Source organism: Spea bombifrons, chromosome 2 (genome assembly GCF_027358695.1).
Source record: "Spea bombifrons isolate aSpeBom1 chromosome 2, aSpeBom1.2.pri, whole genome shotgun sequence".
In the NCBI taxonomy this organism is placed as follows: Eukaryota; Metazoa; Chordata; class Amphibia; order Anura; family Pelobatidae; genus Spea; species Spea bombifrons.
This window is the reverse complement of record NC_071088.1, coordinates 12,358,468-12,378,510: the sequence shown is the minus strand read 5'-3', so window position 1 is coordinate 12,378,510 and position 20,043 is coordinate 12,358,468. Positions and strand designations below refer to the sequence as shown.

Here is a 20,043-nt window from a genome sequence, read left to right as displayed (position 1 = left end):
GCTTTGGAAAGAACAAGAATATTCCAATAAGTGCATTGGGCATTTTAGATGGGCTAAAACATGGACTCGGAAAGGGATCCGGGGGCCACAAAACAGCTCTGGAATAGGTAGAAATATAGAATTTGACGCTAGATAATAACCATTTGGCCCATCTAGTCTGCCCGTTTTTTCCTGATTTAGGAGTCAGACCCTAATCAGTCCTTGGTCTTGTCTTAGATTTAGGATAGGGTTACGCCTGCCCCAAGCAAGAGCCTTAAATACAGCGCCCACCAAACACCTTTCCATGATTCATAGATTTCGCAATCATTACTGATAAAGAAGGAGGAGGTGCAGCAAAGGTTCCCACAAAATTAATGACTGCATTTTCATTATTATGGAACATTAATAAAATCTTAAAGGGACAGACATGTTTTTTTTTTTACATAAACACCATAAAAATTATTGGGTTGGAGCTAAACGCTGAGCGGGGGTCTTGAGCGCCTTGGCTGATTTTGTCTTCTCGCTGTTTAATTGCATTTTACAAACAATGATTCAGAAAATGCCTTTTGCTCCAGGAATAATTAGGAAAAAAAACAGTGAATCTCGGTTTCTCATCATTCTTGCACACCCACATCTGTTTAGTTCTAATAAACTAAAGCTTACCCTTGTGTGATGATTTATCAATTCCACATTAGATGTGAAAATGAAGCCATTAATCATTGTAGAGAAGAAATGTTTTAATAGCAGTTTCTCTAAGTATGGGCTAATTCAACGCACAAGACAAAGTTGGCCTACTGATTATTTACATACAATCGAAGTTAGAAGGGAAACAAATCGTTATATGTAACAATGTATCATATGCGTACAAATGGCTTGCGTGTTAGCCCATCGTGAATCACGGAAGTATTTTGGATAGGCTCAGAACGGTGCTCTTCTAAGAATATGTGGGTAGAGAAGTAAGACCATTAGACGGAATACAAATTAACATATACGTATATATCTTATGTATAGCGAACCTCAGATTTGAGACGCGGGGGCCTATAGGAGACCCAATCACCCATACGACTGCTTGCCTAAAAAAAAATAACACTTCCTGGTTAAACTAAAGCGGTATGCGATTCTTTACCTTTTTTTTTTTACCCAAACGGAAACGCATACTAAGTTCTGATTTGCTTCACTTCCCAGTAAAATCAATAAAATGCTGTAATTTTACTTAAACTACCGTCCAAAAGTTTGGGGGTCACTTAGAAATGTCCATGTTTTTGAAATTTTTGAAATTTTGTCCATTAAAATAACATGAAATGGATCAGAAATCCAGCGCAGACGGGGTTAATGTTATAAATGACTATTGTAGCTGGAAACGGCTGATTTTTTTGTGGAATATTTTCATAGGCGGACAGAGGCCCTTTATAACTCCCATCACTCCTGTGTTCCAATGGCCTTTTATCACTCCCGTGTGCCAATGACCCTTTATCACTCCCATCACTCCTGTGTTCCAATGGCCCTATATCACTCCTATCACTCCTGTGTTCCAATGGCCCTTTATCACTCCCATCACTCCTGTGTTCCAATGGCCCTTTATCACTCCCATCACTCTTGTGTTCCAATGGCCCTTTATCACTCCCATCACTTCTGTGTTCCAATGGCACATTGTGTTCGCTGATCCAAGTTTAAGTTTAAAAGGCTAATTGATCGTTAGAAAAGCCTTTTGCAATTATGTTAGCGCAGCGACCCTAAACTTTTGAATGGCAGTGTACCTTCTGACATCACAGATTTAGTGAATAAAGCCTGCTGCAAAGTGACAGTGCGACAGTGCGCTGTGACAGAACAGGTGAACACAGGGAGACGGTATGAGTGATTATGATACAATTCCATCATAGGCAAAAGTTAGATCGTTTGACAGAAACTGTTTTGGGTGGTTACAGTAGGGAGACCACATCAGCCATTTTTTTCTAGGACAGTATAATTTTTACAGGCGGCCGGCCAGCAGCATATGGAAAGTACTGCCTTGCAGTATGTGAACCAGGTACCAGGCAGCACTATATATGTCCTAGAAAAAATGGCCAATGGGGTCACCTTGCTGTAACCCCCCTAAAACAGCTTCTATCAAAATAACGTCTGTAAATGGGAAACGCACCTTAGTTACACATCCAAGATCTCTCTATGCTCACCTGGGCGCATGCACCGTCATTTCGCTTGTATGAAATTATGTGTCTCTAAAAGTCAGCGCATATTTTATTTTTTAAAAAATCTTTATTTTCTTATGTAAAAGGGCAAGGATTAGGAAATTACATACAACATAAAAACATATACACAATATCCGTTATGGAGGAAAAAAAGGAAAAACAAAAACCGTTAGGGTATAAGTCAGCGCATATTTGGATGACAGGCATTACCGTAAATAATATTTAGTTCGGTAATAAATACGCCAACATCTTCCTCGACCAGGTTTTACACCTGTACAGTAACCCCACTGCCCGATCTCTTGGGGCGCCTTGAGGACGGGTTACAGCCCTGCTCATACTCTTCATAAGGTTCATTTTCTAAAATATTATTCCATTAACCCTTTGCAATGCCACAAATAATTCCATAGCCCAAATTTTCAACTCATAATAATAACGGCTGCCTCGTTTGATTGACAGGTGACTGTATGTCTCCGGTAATGGCTGGTGGGTGCTGGAGGCAGGTGCACGCACTAGAACTCTGAGGTGTTTGTACTGAGCGGTCAGGGACAGCCACCTCCGCCTGTGGCCGGGTAGGGAGTGGTACAAGGAAAAGGAGGTTGAGAGGGGGGGGTTGTTAGTGTCCTCCAGGAAGTGACGTCACGATTCACCTGCTGCTCGGTGGGCAGAGCTCAGGGAGATACGCATCCATTCCACACACTGAGAGGAAGGAGAGAGCGCGAGCCGCCTGTACCAAGCGCGAGACAGCCGCCTTATCTGGAGCGCACGCGGGCACCTGCCGAACCCCCAGTGCACTGCGCGTCTCGTGCCAGTCAGAAGGAGCGGGAGCCGCCTGGAGACGGGGTGCGGGATACACCGGGAGCCGCCTGGAGACGGGGTGCGGGATACACCGGGAGCCGCTCGGACCTCAGGGAGGTGTCCTCGGGATGGCGCTGGCATCTCTCCCTCTGCTGCTGCTGTTGGTGTACTGCGGTGGGTAACCTGGGCATTGTCTGCGAGGCTCGGTGCTTGGCAGGTGTTGGGAGGGGTGCGGTTCCTTACCTCTGTAGCATGTCCGGTTATAAAGCGGTGCACGGCGAGGACTGGCTAACCGGACCCTGTATAATACCAATTCCGCAAATAGCACCCATCGCTCTCAGGCAGCAACAACGTTCCCTGTCTGCTGTCTATCAATCAGTGGCTAGTGTTACAACTTTTGCCCCGGAACCCGGGAGCGTTCTGTAAAGTTGAAACGACTTTCTGGCATAGTCTCCCGTTCCGTGTTATCGATCTCGGGGTATGTAGGAGGCAGCTTAGTTTCAGCCCGGCGGATTGCTGCGTCCTGGCTGCTTTAATAAACTGCTCTGCAGCACTAATTACCTTTCATTTCGTGCCCAGCATATTGGATTACCAGCTGCCTGGAGCATTAATAACCACAATGCGGTAGTAAAGTCATTTGTAACTGGCACTGAAAGGGTGCTTTTACTGAATACATGTCTGTTATCCGGGGCAGAAAATCACAGGGCACACCCCACTGGCACTGAAAGGGTGTATTTATTACCTCCTTTGAGACCCTCACCCCAGGGGCTTAGATGTCTGCGCATTTCTTAACCCTTTGAAGTCCAAAGAGGCATGTTCGCTGATTACCCCAGTGCCATGGCTTGTGACCCCGATTTCTGCTATTGCCCCTTCACCTCTCCTGTATTTATTTTCTCTGCTTTTGTGGGCTTAAATTAGTCAGTGGGGGAGGGTAACTCCAGCTTTGAGACAATACAGAAGGGGAGGTTTTAGGCTGAGCTCTAATGCATTGAGTGGGGTTTGTTAGAAGGACAGATAACAATATAAAGAACTTTTTCAATGAAACATTTAAATGTTTTGACTCCAACGGGTACCCGTAGGGCATAAGTTGCATTGATCAGAAGTTTTTACTGTGAGGGGATCCTGGTGCTTTAAGGCTTGTGATGTCAGTTATATTATTATTAATATATATGTATCCATATAATATATGTATATAACTGTTCATATTAGGTGTTACATGTTTTCTACACATGATTAATTCGATTTTCCCTAATCTCGCTTATTAGCAGCAGGCGAGTCTTCATCCTAATGTCTGATTATTTCAACGGTGTTGATTCTTTTTAAGGATAATCCCAGCGTTTGGAGATCTGTATTTTTTTCTGTTCTTTAATCCGATTCTGTATATTATTGCTCTGAAATAGTAAGGCTGCCGTTAGCATGTGTGTAGTCATGGGAAGCCTTTGTTGACCTCTGGATAGGGATACTCCCAGCTGGCCCTGTACAGTGAATTATTTATTTACTTGAGTCTGTGTAGTTTACCTTATCTCTACACCTAATCAACCCCCCCCCACTGCTTCACTGGTTACTAATCCGACCGGACCTTGTAACAAGAAATGATCTCATCGTTGGGATCTCTGCTAAGAAGCCTTTTTTATTATAAATAAATTTCCGATTTCCGCAGCGCTTCTTACAGTCCATACATTGAAACGGTCTGGCAGACGGAGACACATCGATAGGTTAGATAGAGGGTCCACCTCGCGAGCTTCCAGTCTACATGTAGTGTAAGTTTAACGTAATGGGGCAGTTTAGTAACCCCTCTCCTTTATTCTTTAGTTTGTTATCAGTTTTCGTAGGGAGTTGTCTATACACGTGAAAGGAGGGAGACCTTTATACTTTGTGCTACTGATTTTAATTTTTTTTTTTGTTAACGAGCAGTATTTTATTATGAGACGTAATTTAACCCCTCCATGACCGGACTGTTTTACACATTTTAAACCCTTCGTGATGATGGCTGTTTTCACATTTCTGGGGTGTTTTGTGTTTAGCTATAATTTTGGTCTTTCTCGCTTACTGTATCCAGAGAAATTATATATTTTTTTCTCAGTACAAGAAGAGCTTTCTTTAGATGTTATTTTAGTCATGTAATGTATTCTAAATAAAATGTGGTAAAAAATTGTTGATCCCTTTCTAAGCTCCTTTAAGGACACTTTATTTGCAGAGAAAACCATCTAGACTCCCCCTTTTTCCTGATCTAGAAACTCGTTGGTCTCGTCTTAGATTCAGGAGCCATAATCCTATCCGATGCTAGTTTAAATTCCCCTACTGTATTAGCCTCTACCACTACTGATTGGTGGCGGTTCCATTTATCTACTACCCCCTCAGTGTTGTGAATCTTCATTACATTGTGCTCTCAGAAGGTACGCTGTGAAATAGTTTCTGGAGGCTGTTTTCCTGGCTAGGAATGCTCTTTGGACTCCTCTTCGCTCGCGCCGATAACCCCGCTGCGGGTTTGTTATCGGTGCCGTGTGTTATTCATGTGCTGCCTGGAAACACACGGATATGTCTCTGGACTTGGCAGCAAAGCCAGCGAACGCTTAGTGTTACGGTACGCGCTGATTACACCTAATGTGAAATTAAATCATCAGGGCTTCCGGAATGTTCCAGTTTGTAAAACTAAACGTGTGCTGAATGTATGGAGCTGGCGAGCGTCCTGCTGGAGCGAAGAGCTTTCATTCCAATCACACAGCCCTTTGTTAAATAAAGCAGTTTTTAAAGTGGTTTTATCATCCTAGCAAAATGTTCCTGCTGATTGGACCCTTCCACCGGTTACTATGGCGATAAAAACACTTGTAAACCACGTGCCAGCAGTACTATTTATAAGTAATGTTAATACGGCGTTCGTGTCCCTTAGCAAAATAGTTAATTGGCGGGGGGGGGGGGGGGGGTTGGTGTGCTATAGTTTTCTTAAGTATCCAGTCATTCTCATTCCCTTTTTAAACCCCTGATGTGAGGAAGATTTATACGTTAGATATGCAGACTGTTAGTATAGGGTGTTATATTATTATAAATATGACTCGATATTGAGTAACTTGGTGTAATGGCTGTAGTGTGAGCCGGTGGCATCGTTCTCACATCCAGTGTCTCCGGATTTCTTATATATTTAATTCTAATTGCTAAGGTTCTTGTCTTTGTCTCTATGCGACTATTCCCTCTATATTAGTGTAGTATTTCCCGCTTTCCACACTCACTTTCTCTTTCACTTCCATCCTTCCTTATCCTTTCAATCTTAAGCTGATGGCATTCAGTTTACTTCTTGCCCCCTCCGATTGTCCGTCTTTGCATTCTCTAACTTTTTTTTTAGTCTGTTTTCCACCCCCGCCTCGCTCCCCCTCTCGCTGTTATCTGTTCTCCTTCCTCAATTAGAATTTCCATGAGATGAGCAGCCACTCCTCTTACATAAACCCCATAAACCCGAAACCTATGGACCTTCTTGTTAATGCGGTTCTGCTCGTCTATAACTCGAATAAACCCCGTTGGTGTGATGGAGATCGGAGGCAGGAAGGCTTTGTCTATATATTTAACCGACTCCCGACGTTCCAGGTGTCAGGTGGACATTCATCTGTTACCAGCAGACGTGAAACACAGACACCGCGGGAACAAGTGCTCATTTTTATTAGTTTTGGGAAATGTTTATAAATCGGTATGAAACAATGTTGTTGTTTATAAAACAAAAGCAAATATTTGATTCTAAATTATTTCATAAAGTCTTTTTCGTGTTAATGTGAAGCTCGTTCATTTGTAGATTTGCGTTAAAGCAGTTTAACCACGTGGCGTTAATGACTCACTTGGTGGTCTTAGGCAGGTCTTAGGCAGGCTAATAAAATGAGCTTTATTAATAACTCATTTAGTCTTATATACAGTAATGTCCTATCATGTCAAGTAAAAAAAAAATCTTTGTATGCAATATTAAAAATAACTAGTGCTCTTGAACTAATCTGTAATAACGTGTCTGCTGATGCTTTCTGTTGGATGTTACCTTCTTCTTCTTACCTTCTATGCCCCGGACTCATTGAAAAGGCTAGTCTGCCGGCAGCAGCAGCGCACAATCCTGAAAGTGTTCTGCTAGCCAAGAAATCATCAGACGTACTGCGGGTGACTGCGGGTGAGCCGGTACCTTGTGGGCTGGCTGACCGTGTATTGTATGTGACTGTGTGAGTGAGCCGGTACCTGGTGGGCTGGCTGACCGTGTATTGTATGTGACTGTGTGAGTGAGCCGGTACCTGGTGGGCTGGCTGACGGTGTATTGTACGTGACTGTGCTGGTGAGCCGGTACCTGGTGGGCTGGCTGACGGTGTATTGTACGTGACTGTGTGAGTGAGCCGGTACCTGGTGGGCTGGCTGACGGTGTATTGTACGTGACTGGTGCAGGGGAAGCTGAAGCCGTTCAGTAGCAGTATAATGTCCCCTGAAGCCCACCAACAAAGAATGCTTGTGATGCGGCCAGTATCGCAGGCTAATATTTTCGTGGAACTCTTAGCCAGTTCATGGAGTACTTTTGGGTACTTTTTGTGTCCTTTTTCTGATCCCATGACCCGGTAATATTTTATAATGTGTTTTATTTTATAAAACACCCCCGGAGACTGAATGTGGCTGCAGCTCCAACCCTTCAAAGGGACAATCAGGCAGCCTGGCCGGAGCGCTTGATCGGCCAGCACAGCCCTGTTTGCCCAGAAGGCAGCCTCACTACAGGGGGCATAACACAGGTGGGGAAACCCATTCTATCCCTTAATCCCCCCACCTGATCCATTGCCGTGGGTAGCAGGAGCTCCGTATGAGGGTACTGACTGGTGATTCCTCAGCCCTCAAACAGGGGTACCCAACCTTGGGTACGGTGACCCTGTAACATTGCAGATCTCGCTACCGCGCGCTGCCCCCTCCGCTGCCAGGTATTCACACCGGTTTGGCAAGTTCTGACATCGGTGGGAACGCTTTTGCACATCCTGATCATGGTCTCATTAGACTGCCTTTGAACCTTCGCACGCGCCCTGGCAGTGAGTACGGGGTGCATGCGCAGTGGTCCCCAACTGAGCACACCTCCCGCCAGCAAACGGGTTTGGGGCAAGGTGGTACAGTGCATATGCCTGGGGGGTTGTGATGATTTACCTTGTGCATTTATAAGGGGAGGGGGCATCTAACCCTTTGAGTATTAGCTGGCAATCTAAGCCTGCATTGCCTACCCTGTATCTCCTACATAGCAGCGTTCTGAACCCTTTGCTAAGCAATCGCCGAAAGCAGCTCTTAGAATACTTTTGTGTGATGTCTTTCGGCATTTCATTATTTAAATTGATTTTAGTTTTAGACCAAAAAATAGACTGATGATCTTTTGTGGATTGCAGATCCCATCACCCTCAGCTAGACTGATTACACTGATGGGAGTTTTAGCCTCCAAAAGCAGGTGTAAAAATGATGGAATGCCTATATTTTCATTCTTTGGCACGACTATCGGTTTTAGATTCTCTTATCTGTGTCTAAACTGTGTTGTGTTGTAACCTATGTGTTTTGTGCAGTCTACACATGTGCACAACCACGACTATTGCAAACATTTAAAGGTTGAAAGAGACACACCGCTATCATATTAAAGTGCATATAATGACTAGCGTGTCCCTTCGAGGAGATGTCTGCAGGGAAATAAATGGCGCCCCTTACAGTGTTGTTACATTAGTTGCCTCCGGAAGTGTACACTCACACTCACTCTCTCTTTCCTGTGGAATGATTTATCACCCACGTTTAGTTTCCATGTAACAGTTTGGGGCAGATGATTGTTTTAATGCTGGTAAATGACAGGTTGAATGAGTTTTGCATGTGTTGAGTTCTTAAGGTTCAATATTGTTTAATTTTTTTGTCCAATTTTGGTGTGTTAATCACACTTTTATTAAAAATAAGTTTTTGGGTCTTTTTTTAAAGGTGTGTGGGGGGTCATTTTGGGATTCGGCCAAGTGAATGCTGAATTTTTGGTTTCGGTTTCTGTCCAGAATTTTCATTTCGGTGCATCCCTAATGGAAATAGGTAGAATATAATCTAGAACCTCAGCATCAAGAACTGTCATCTAATACACAGGCGATTAGATACTCTTTTATTAACTTAAGCATTCACACCATAACCCTGCTGGCTAGGGGGTTAAGATTTAACTGGCCCAACATGACATTTTAGCAAATTAGGTAAAAAAAAGCTCCCTCTGCTATAGTCTGTAGTAAAACATGTAAACCCCCCACAAATATTCAGGTATCTGACTCCCCTCCCCTGCACATGTAGAGTGTGGGGTCACATACATGTTGTGTGCCCACCTTCCAGCCACAGTAGCTGGGACGGATACTTTTGTGGCCTGTGCCAGGATTATCCAGTGTAGCCCTGAGGGCCTGGAACTAACTGGCAGGGAATGAACTTGGACCGGTAGACATGGGGTTGAGAAGTGAAATCATGGGCAAATACGCCTACAATGCAGTCCGTCGTCGGGAGAACCTACAAAAGAGATTTATTTTTTAGATGGGATACAATTTCGCAAGAATGTAGAGAATAATGCGTTAGATTGCAAAATATAATTGCGGCTCATTCACAACAAGTGGCCGGGAGTCCTGAGCCGCTGCGTTTCCCCAAGAGTCGCGTTCGGTTTGTTCTCCGTTGCCTAGCAACAAGTCCAGCGCTGACCTCGCTCTTCAGGGATTAGTAACAAGCAACCGAACAAAGGAAACACCGGCGCGATCGCACGCCGCTGCAACAATGCCTCTTCTAATTTATTCAATACACTGTTTTTACTATATGATTCTATTATTATAATCCTTTTTTTTTTTTTGGATATTTTTTAGAAGAAGAAAGTAATTTTATTTTTTCAATCTTACAAGCGTTGGTAGCGGATGTTGTGGGGTTTCTTGGTGTAGAGTGTGTTTAGTCATTTAGTGCTAAAATCTGAATCAAAACGTCTTATATGAAAAATGAAATTGTTACCATAGCCCACTGACTGGCATAAGTTATTATATATGTATTATATATTATATATAAATATCCAAGGTCTGTTGGTGATAAGCGAGAAACCTTTATTTAGAATAAAGATGGAGCCTATCCCAACGTACTTGTTAATAAGTAAATGTGATGATGTAGGAAAAACATTGAAATTTTGGTTCTTCATAAATGGTAGATTTTTGGCAAGCACCACATGTTCTTACTGCTTAGCAGCCAGCGGTGAGCTGATTCTAACAGACTTCACTGATTATAGAATAAGATGACGGGTGTAGCAGTTACAGGCTCACCGGATGTTAAGTGAACAGAAACGTGTAGGATGTTGAGATTTATATATATTTATATGAAGCAGCCAGATTTTATGTATAAATGAGTGTATGTATGATATGAAAGGATATGTGCACTAAATATGACTTTTTTTTTGTTAGGTTCATCCAGAGCTTTGGAATTGGTTCCCTCTGACCAGAAAATTCTTGAGAAGTCTGAAGGTGACAAGGTTACTTTGGAATGCAAATATAATGTGGGACCCATGGATATCGGGACACTGGATATTGACTGGGACTTGGTGTCGGCAGACACACAGAAACCAGATCAGTCGGTATGCACCAAGTATCTATTGTTATTGGAATTATGTTTTGAGCTCTCGATTGTATCTTGAATCTTGCCCTTCCCTGCAATGTAACGTGACGGTTTTGTTAAATGTTTTTCTTTTTAGATAATCATGTTCAGTGGCGGGGTTACGTATGTAAATTCCGAAGAACTAAAAAACAGGGTCCACTTCAGCTCCCCTGACCCCTCAGATGGCGACGCGTCAATAGAAATCGTTAATTTAAAAAGCACCGATACCGGTTCATATCAATGCAAGGTGAAGAAGGTGCCGGGGATGAAAAGCAGGAAAATAGCTCTCTCTGTGTATCGTAAGTACGTCCGCGCTTTGTTCAGGTTTACTTTGTCATGTTGCTCACGTCAGAAGAATGCAAGAACACCTTAAACGTTTTCACCTACAGACAGAAGCCCCCTCCCTGCCGCTCGATATCGGATCGTTACAACGATTTTCTATGAATGAAGTGTTCGACGAATGCTGTCTTACAGCTCAGGTTTCTAGATCTGAGCCAGAGATGGTTAAGGAGTAACTGATTAAAGTGGTCTGCAAATCACTTCTCATATGTCCGTATGTGTGCAACGCCTTGTTCTTATCCATAACCATTCGCTTGTCCCAAAGGTGCTGCAAACATGTGAACAGGGAAATCCCATAGGTGAAAGTTCCAAGTAACTGTTACTTCCAGTTTCACCCATAATATGATCACATCTTACATACGCCAACAAGACCCTCCCCGTTACCAGTTGCCATACAATGTTCTAGACATTGTCCCTGCAAAATCCATACATTAAAATCGATGTTGACATTAATACCCAGGCATGCGTATATATACATACACTATGTACGTGTGGGAGATTATTCCTCCAAAATGAAGATTTCCGTGTCATCATGACTGTGCGCCATTGAACAAACAATAGTGCTTTAGGCCAACAGTGCGAGGTGTGCGTGAAGTGCTGCTCGGTGGTATTCTCTAGATGACGTGTTTGATCCCAAGATCGGCCCAATTTGTATAGAATGTCCCTATTTGTATAGAATGTCCCTATTTGTATAGGTATTTGAGTGTTTGTGTGGTAACAATTAGTTTGGCTTTTATGGAGGGAGAGAATTCTACTGGTAGGTATTTAAGTGCATTTAGCCGGGTTTGCTGTGTTTTCTTTATTTTCACTAAAATGTATTGATGACACATAAAAAAAAAAAATCTCTGGAAGCATTAGCTCTAAAATGAGCTTAAAATGTCTGTTTTCAGATTTTTTTCATTGTGGTTTTTAATGGACTCCCGTACTAAAATGTCGGTTAAGTTCTTAAAGATGAGCGTGTATCGTTCAGCGCATGCACTTCTGTATCCGGGTCAAGTGTCTGGAGGGCGTGATTAGTAAACTGCAGATATGCTTAAAAGTTTTCCCAATGTCTTCTAGTTAAGCCAGCAAAACCGCGATGCTTTATTGAAGGATCACAACAGATTGGGAAGGACCTGAGCTTGAAATGCGAATCCAAAGAAGGAACTCCTCCTGTAACATATCAATGGTTCAAGCTCACCGGCCAGCAGCCGCGGCCCCCGGGGCTCAACTGGGGTGAGTATAGTTTGTTTTTGCAATTCTGTTTTGTTATTGATGTGCTTTTGCATTTTTAAACTGTAAGATAGTACTCCACACGGCAAGTGCGTATTCGATTTTCATGACGATCTTGTTTTCCCTTCTTTAGATCCAGCCAGCGGAACTCTTCCTGTGAAAAATGCTTCTCAGTATCACAGCGGCACGTACAGGTGTTTAGCTAATAACAGAGTTGGCTCCGAGGAGTGCATGCTCATACTTAATGTTGTTCCTCGTAAGTATTTACCGTTTTGCCCTAAGTGCTCAAAATATTATTTTAAAGCAGACATTTTAGTACATTTCAGAGTTGTGTAGCATAAAATGATCCCATATAACTGTCTACAGGTTAAAATGGAAAAGACCCTAGATGTATACCTTGAGGAAAAATAATTTTTTTGCTGTATTTATTAAGTACTGTCAGATGTACCTAAACTGCAAAGTGCGGATATTAGCATTAAGGTAAGGTTAGGAGAGCATTTAAGAACAGGTCGGTTTAGATAATGCGGTTTGTCTCACTGGCTGCCAACCTCGCCTTCCATTGAACTAAATCTCACCGGAAAGATGAAACAGATTGACCGACAAGCAAGTGCAAGCTATAGGTACTTGCAGTAAAATAAGTAACCCTAATTAAATCCATTAAAATGATTTACCTACGTTGGCGAGGCTTCCCGGTGCTGTAAGCGTATATTGCTCCCGTTACACGAATACTGCAATATATTCTAAATTCTGGATTTTCGCTTTCATATTCTACATAGTTGGTCGTAGCCATTTTCCTTTCCAAAAAGACAAATATGCTTCTTTTTCACTCTTCGCAGCTTCAAATGTAGCCGGAGTGGTTGCGGGTGCCATAATAGGGACATTATTAAGTCTTGGACTTGTTGGGCTCCTGGTGTTTTTTTGCTGCAAGAAACAAAGAGAGAAAAAGTATGAGAAAGAAGTACAGCATGAAATCAGGTACGATGACTTACTGCATTTCACAGGAGTTACACGTCAACGAATACTTTCATTTCTCTCAACACACGGAATGGACGACCCATCTTGTTTTTGGATATATGTTTAGAGAATTCTAAGATGATGCTGCAAATTTATAGACTAACTTATGTTTGCCATCAGCATTATTGGAATGTTTAACCCCTTAAGGATAAAGACTTTAAACAAAAAAAAATATTTTAATTTTTTTTTATAATTTTCACTTTTTAAAAACTTTCTTCACTGCAACACCTCCCTTTTCATACCCAGCTTTTCACTCCAATGGTTAGATACTTTTAAACTCTTTTGGACTTTTTAGTTTGTAGTATGCAGCGTTAAATCGTTTTGTAAGTCACTATATATACAAAATAAGGGTAATAGGTGGTTTTGGACAGATACAGTGTCATTACAAAAAAATATAGGCAATTAACTAGATGGTTGTAATGTTACAGTTCCCATTGGAAAAACTTCAAGTATTGGGATGTTATGTGAAACTGATGTAGCAGGCAATGGCTTCATGTATAATCGAATTTATTCTATATTTCAAAGCAGGTCTGTAATTTTACTAGAATTTCTGGGGTTTCATATCTGGGTTTACGTATTAAAATAATCTTTACGGTTATTTTTCCCCGTTCTCTCCTATATTTTTCATTTGCTCTTTGTTTCCGGTAGCCTTTTTTGGGGGGGATTGGGCACAGAGAACAGGAACTTTGATCAGATATGCAGGCTTTACCCACATAGTCCCAATTTATCAAACACAAAGGCACTGATTGCAAAACAAGAAACACAAATTTACAGCTAGATTAAAAACTATAATCAACTTAACATTTTTTACTCTCAAACTAACGTTTGTGTCTTTTATTCCACAGAGAGGATGTCGCTCCTCCAAAAAGCCGCAACTCGACTGCTCGAAGTTACATTGGGAGCAATCATTCCTCTCTAGGATCTCTCTCCCCCTCGAACATTGATGGTTATTCCAAGGCTCGATACAATCAAGTACCAAGCGAAGAGCATGAACGCCCCCAAAGCCAAACCCCAAACTTCGTGCCACCCAAGGTAGCTGGTCCAAATCTAAGTAGAATGGGAGCCATTCCTGTGATGGTTCCTGCACAGAGCAAGGATGGTTCGATTGTATAAATTTACTCAAAAGGTCACTGGTGGTTGTGCATGGAGTTTGTACAACTTTGTAGTGATATTTTCCCCTAAAAGGATGTGTTTAATACTAAATCGCTTCTTCATGGTACTTGATACAAACATACATATATATATATATGATCTACACACCAGATGCACATGTTTTTTTCCTATTTATGTTTGTTTGAGACAAGTAGAAAACACCTTTCATTTTTAGCTATATTAAGCATATCTTTTGTGCTCCTAACATTTCAAAAATCATTCAAATATTTCATTTCAAGCGAATGGACTTTTGTTGAGGTTGTTATGTCATCAAGGTGATGTGTCCCATATTTCAAGTAACTCTACAATGCCGGTTAAGTATTGAATTATCACGGAGAGTTGGGTATAAACTTGTACATAAGTTTGGGTCTAGTAGGGAATCTGAATCCCGGGCGTTTGCGCTGGAGCCTTGCATGCGGTTGGATAAATGCATGTGCAGAACAGGGGGGCTCTTTCAGTGCGGGGTGCGTACTTTGTTTGTATTTATGTTTCTCCAAATGGAAAGGATGGGTCAAGTTGAATTATAAGGCATGGCAATTAAATGGGAATAGATGGCTTCGGTCTTGTGGATTTTAGCCTCGTCTTTTTTCCTAAAAGACCAAACTATTTTATGTGTCTAGGACAAATGTGGATTGCTTTTCAGGGTAGAATACATAAGTTTCTGTAGCTCAGGTATGTTGTAGATATTATTATTGCGGATTGGCGACATCCATACACGCCAGATTTTTCTTTTCTCTAGATTTTTTTACTTTTTTATTTTCTCCCCAAACTCTGACTTTGTGCCGTTGCACAGTTCTCTTTCCCATCAGTTTGCTTTCTATCAGTTGCTTGCAGCGGATCACCGCTCTCTAACCTTACCTCTTCCTGTGCCTTTTCAAACAAATCCTTCGTATAAGAATGTATATGTTTAACCAAGGGTGTGCCTACATTTCTCAAGGGTGCTTTAACGTGAAGGTACAGTCTACAGGTTCCTTTTGCATATCAAATGTTGTCTTTGTCAGGATTGTCTACAATGTGTCTAATATCACGATATGTAACGGACACAGTTAACATTGAAACGCCTGGCTTTGGGTATCCGTGCGAAATGTTCCCGAGTGTGATTAGTGACCCCGATACGCTTCTCTCCTTTCTCTTTGACGTGAACTGATGCAGCTTCTACTTGAAAATGTAATATTCCTCATGCCTGATCTGTTATTTTGCAACCTTGTGCCCAATCCATTTGGGGGATGTATTCTTTTTTTTGACATGTTATTTTCTTCTTATTGAGACAAATGATGCTGGTTACAAATCCTGTTACGTGATTTTTCAACCAATTGTTACATGTTTTATATCTACTCAAAATGTTGAAAAAGCCAAGGTTTGGTCCTTTTTGATGTAGCGTGTCGCTAAGGTCCCGAATGCAATTGTGTAAATAGCATGAAAGAATGAACACGTACAACTCTACCCTACATACCTGTATAAAAAGCACAACCGTACTGGGTCTATATATATACAGTACTCTATAGAATTCCCTTATATGATGAGGACGGATGCCTCAGATGCCCACTCTGATCAGGGCTAAGCCGCCTTTGGCACTCCAGCCACTGGTATCATTAACTCTAACAAACTGAGCATCATAGGAGTTGTTGTCCACATTAGCTGAATGGGCACAGCGATGGCTATTGCCTGACACTGATGGGGGTTTTTTATATAACCCCCTGATGAATTTTGCTCCTTTTTATAAGAAACCTGTACACTAAGGGCTTTCAGACGTGTAATATTTTTAGTAGAATTGTGACTTTTTTCTGTACTTTAAAAAACAAACAAATAAATATACTTTGGTGAAACCCAGACTTGTCTGTTTTCAGCATTTTGTGTAATCCGATCTTGTGCTTTCTAACTTTTTCTACGGTGTAAGAATTCTAAAGAAACTTTTGCTGTATTTCGTCTAAACTTTTACAACTTTTGTAAATTTGGCTTGCTTGTTCAGAAGAGTTGAATATAAAACCAATTAGAAAATAAAGGATTCTCTTGATTTGCACTTTTTTTCTCTTTCATTAATCACGGGTGTCCTAGTTTAACGTAACACGTTACAAATTAAAAGTAAAGGTATAAAGAGCTGGTGAAATGGAACATATAAAAGATATATTCTAAACAATGTATTCTTGCTACTTATTCCAGATCTAGCGAGGAAACCGTAGCGGCAGAAATTGCATAAATTCATTTTTTTGCCCTTTTATTTATTTTCCACATTTAACTTTTATACAAGAAACTGTCTTCCAAGTCAAGTAATGCCAGTAACATGAAAATACTACATTATTCTGAGTCGCATAGGAAGATTATAAGTATTTTAATTACAGAGTCCTTTTAAGCCGTTAATAGCGGTATGTGAACGATAGACCTGATTCATGTCGGGGAAGTAATTACTGGTGCCACTCCATGAAAGAACAATCATTTTTTTATCCCCCCCTTGGTTGACATGGAGCCAGGCGTTCATTTAAATGTTTTTACAGACTAGATATTGAGGTCTGCTCGGCCCTGGCATCCAGCTATCACGTTTCTAACTCATTTTTAATTTAGAATTGAGTATTTTAAAGATGTTTTTTCATGTGCTTGTAGTTTTTCTTTAGAAACTATTCACTTAAATGCCCTTCAATTAATATCTCGGCTAGAAAACTGGATATAGAATTCACTCTAGACGCACGTTAGTTACCGGCTTGTAAAGTTTTGCTATAATTTTGTACCCCAACCTCTGCTTCTGTAATTCACTTCATTTAGGAGCAAAAGTAGCCATAAAGCGAGAGAGTTTGCGGCACCAGAGCTGCAATATACAAAGTGAGCTGCCGTAAAAACAGCACCGCAGCATCGCCTTTTCCTTTTCTCGTTAATTATTAACCTCAATCAATTTCTCGTTTCGAAGATTTTCTCTACATAGGAGTCTACTGCCCCCTGGTGGCTTCTGCTGACATTGTGTAGACTTTCCAGCAGATGAGATTTAAGAGGTTTGATTACAAAGGGTTAAAATGTAATTACTTTCCACATCCACAGTTCGTTGTAAATTTTCCTAAAATATGAGACATTTTGGGTTGTGTAATTGGGTACAATGCCACCAAAATCACCCAACACAGCGTGGTACAGATTAAAAATAACTCCTGAAGAGCTCTGAGGTATTTGTGGAATGATAGCCAGTGAATTTAGTCTTTCCCAGGGTAGTTATTGTAGAGTAGACAGATCTGTTACATGGTTTTCATTGGGTTGTTTTAACTAATGCATTTTTATGACATTACAAACCCCTAGGAGGTGGTCGAGGCTAACTTTGTAGGTTGCATCAGTAAATTACTGATTACCCTTACCCTTCGACATGAAGTATCAAAATGAGGTGTACAATTTTATTTGCATGCGCCTACCCAGAATCCCTTGTGGTTGTGGCAGCACCATGAGATTTCTGAGGGAAAGCAAGCCTTCTGGCTTGTCTGGTGTCTGTAGATGAGTGTTTAATAATACTTCTACTACCCCCTTAATTTTAAGTGGAAGGGTTTCCATCACCTTTACCCTCCATGACTTATGTTATTAGTATTGCCTGTGATAAGTGAGAAAAGAGGTTACAGATAATGAGAACTCTTGGATGGATAGTAATAGTGCGTAGAGGTAGCTGTCACCTGGGAATTCTACAAAATAGAACGTCCCCACTGAACCAAACCGCCTGCAAATCCTCGGCGTTTCCAGCTTTTGCGCCGCTAAGTTTGTTTCCTGGACCTCTGCAAAAAACACAATGGACTCAAATGATGGATTTTCCCCAAGTGGCTGTGCTCTCCAGATGTAAAGAACAGGATCCCGAGGTCTTTTTTTTATGAATGTTTATTTTTCTTTATTGATAGGTATCAAAAAATTTGAAATAATGTTATTTTCGGTTTTATGTCCTATCCTTAAGGGCTTTGCAGCATAGGCACCCCCTAATTTAACCTCAATTTTTAGTATCTTTAGAAAAAGCATTAAACACGCATTTAACTGACTTTTCTTTTTCTTTTCTTCATTCAAGTATCATGGCTTAACTGTGGTTTAAGAGGAGCTCAGAAGAACGTGAAGAGAAGCTGTGAATTATACACTCAGATTGAGCCTTCATCATGCTGTATTTTCGCCATTTCAGACTTGTTATACTCATCATCAGCCTTTTTTTTTTATCTGAACTCCTATATTGCAGAAGTAGATATATAAAAATATTCACATAGGCATAGATCTTTTTTCTAAAGCAAGAAAAATTCTTATAACCATGCCATAATTTTTTTTATTATATTAATGCCAAAATGCCTTTTAAAAATATATATATAAACAGTGATTATAGTGTGTATATAATTGTAATTGAAAAATCTATTCCCTACTGTTCTGGTGATTCTTAAAGGGCAAAGTTACTTTCTCCAAGGCACCAAGAATTTTGGGGAAACGGCTGGCACTTTAGCAGTTACAGGCTGCTTACTCTGGGTGACCTGCGCTTGCCTGCTTGCAGACAGCAATACTGATAAAAGTTGCTCTCTGCTCCTGCTGTGATTTGGTTTTGATCTAGACGGACAGGATCTTGAAAATGTTTACGGCGTTTCTTTTCTCTCCAGAATACGTTTTTCAATCGGTTTAATAGGTTTTTAAATCTCTTAGAAAAACATTAAACAGGACTTCTGACATTACGTTTTAATTTGTTTACCAGGATGTGAGAACACTAATAATATCACACCGAGACCGAAATCTCAAATAGCAAGTAAACTCCCAAACTACGCTGATGTTCACGTTACGACTTTTGTGTTAATCCGCCATCATAGCTCCCAACATGTAGGATGAGTAGCGAGGGTCTCTGAATGCTGTAGCTCACCTACGATCTCGATCACCCAAGAATCGTTTAATATGTAGTTATGTTTTCACCACATGCTAACCCAAGGAGAAGATGTATGTTTACAAATCCTTTTTTTCTCTCTTCTCGATATTGTGGTACGTATGCAATAATATCATTTTGATATTTGAAGAAGTCTACAATGAGAAAAATACATGTTATAGAAAAGGTACTGAAATCTTTCATACTCTTAGATGTTGTATAGAGGGCCTGAAGTAAAAAAAAAAAAAAAAAAAAACTATTTCAATACAAAAAGGTTATTTAAATTCCAAATATGTTCATATATATTTTTAACAGACTTTGGATTTTTTTTCAGGAACGGTAGAAATATGCTATTTAACTCTCTGATGTCCCTATCCATGCCTGGCAAGTTTTTACTATGAGACGGCATGAGTTGGCTGCGTAATATGTAGTTAAATCAGAACATTCTACTTTATTGAATAGTATCCAAGTAATGTTGAATTTTAAGCTTTTTTTTTTTAAATTATATATTTGCGTTTGATTCTGTAACAAAAAATAATGATTGCTGTGGTTAAACATTAGGAACTACAAATGAAAGCATTGCATACTTTGCCTGTAGAGATACAGTTTATACGCTCTCTAAAGAGAATGTATATTTCGCTAGGTGGGGCTAAGGTTTGGGATTGGTGCAGAACTTCTAGTACTTGTCTACTGTGAATAATGTAAATACAAATAAAAGAGTTTTATTTCTGAAAATGTTCTGGTTTCGTGGTCTGGTGGCGTGAAATAACAGTTATATGCCAAGCATTATCAGAGGAGTTTAATAAAAATAAGTAAATGGTCCTCTTTCAATGGATGGGCCCAATGCCAGCACAAGCGGCGAGGTTTAATATTAAACTAGCTAATGTGCCCACCTCTAAAATGACAGAAGGTGCC

The 20,043-nt window shown here is 40.7% G+C and overlaps 1 protein-coding gene across 2 annotated transcripts; it reads left to right on the top strand.

Annotated features, from left to right (window-relative positions):
- Positions 1 to 2,833: 2,833 nt before the first annotated feature.
- Positions 2,834 to 18,446, top strand: CXADR (CXADR Ig-like cell adhesion molecule). 2 transcript variants are annotated; one of them, XM_053456856.1, is made up of 8 exons: positions 2,834 to 3,134; positions 10,382 to 10,551; positions 10,669 to 10,870; positions 11,970 to 12,125; positions 12,256 to 12,378; positions 12,959 to 13,097; positions 13,982 to 14,168; positions 18,307 to 18,446. In XM_053456856.1, the coding sequence occupies exons 1-8, from the start codon at positions 3,089 to 3,091 to the stop codon at positions 18,328 to 18,330; spliced, it is 1,047 nt and encodes a 348-aa protein (XP_053312831.1). In that variant the 5' UTR covers positions 2,834 to 3,088; the 3' UTR covers positions 18,331 to 18,446. The 2 variants fall into 2 exon arrangements, with proteins under 2 accessions (XP_053312831.1, XP_053312830.1); XM_053456855.1 differs by lacking the exon at positions 18,307 to 18,446 and having other exon boundaries at positions 13,982 to 14,847.
- Positions 18,447 to 20,043: the final 1,597 nt, after the last annotated feature.

What these genes read in the sequence shown, in the direction of transcription:
- CXADR (XM_053456855.1), top strand. Translation starts at nt 3,089, where the DNA reads ATGGCGCTGGCATCTCTCCCTCTGCTGCTGCTGTTGGTGTACTGCG. An exon ending in CACAGAAACCAGATCAGTCG is followed by an intron (nt 10,552 to 10,668) that starts GTATGCACCAAG and finishes TTTTCTTTTTAG; the next exon opens with ATAATCATGTTCAGTGGCGG. An exon ending in AATAGCTCTCTCTGTGTATC is followed by an intron (nt 10,871 to 11,969) that starts GTAAGTACGTCC and finishes AATGTCTTCTAG; the next exon opens with TTAAGCCAGCAAAACCGCGA.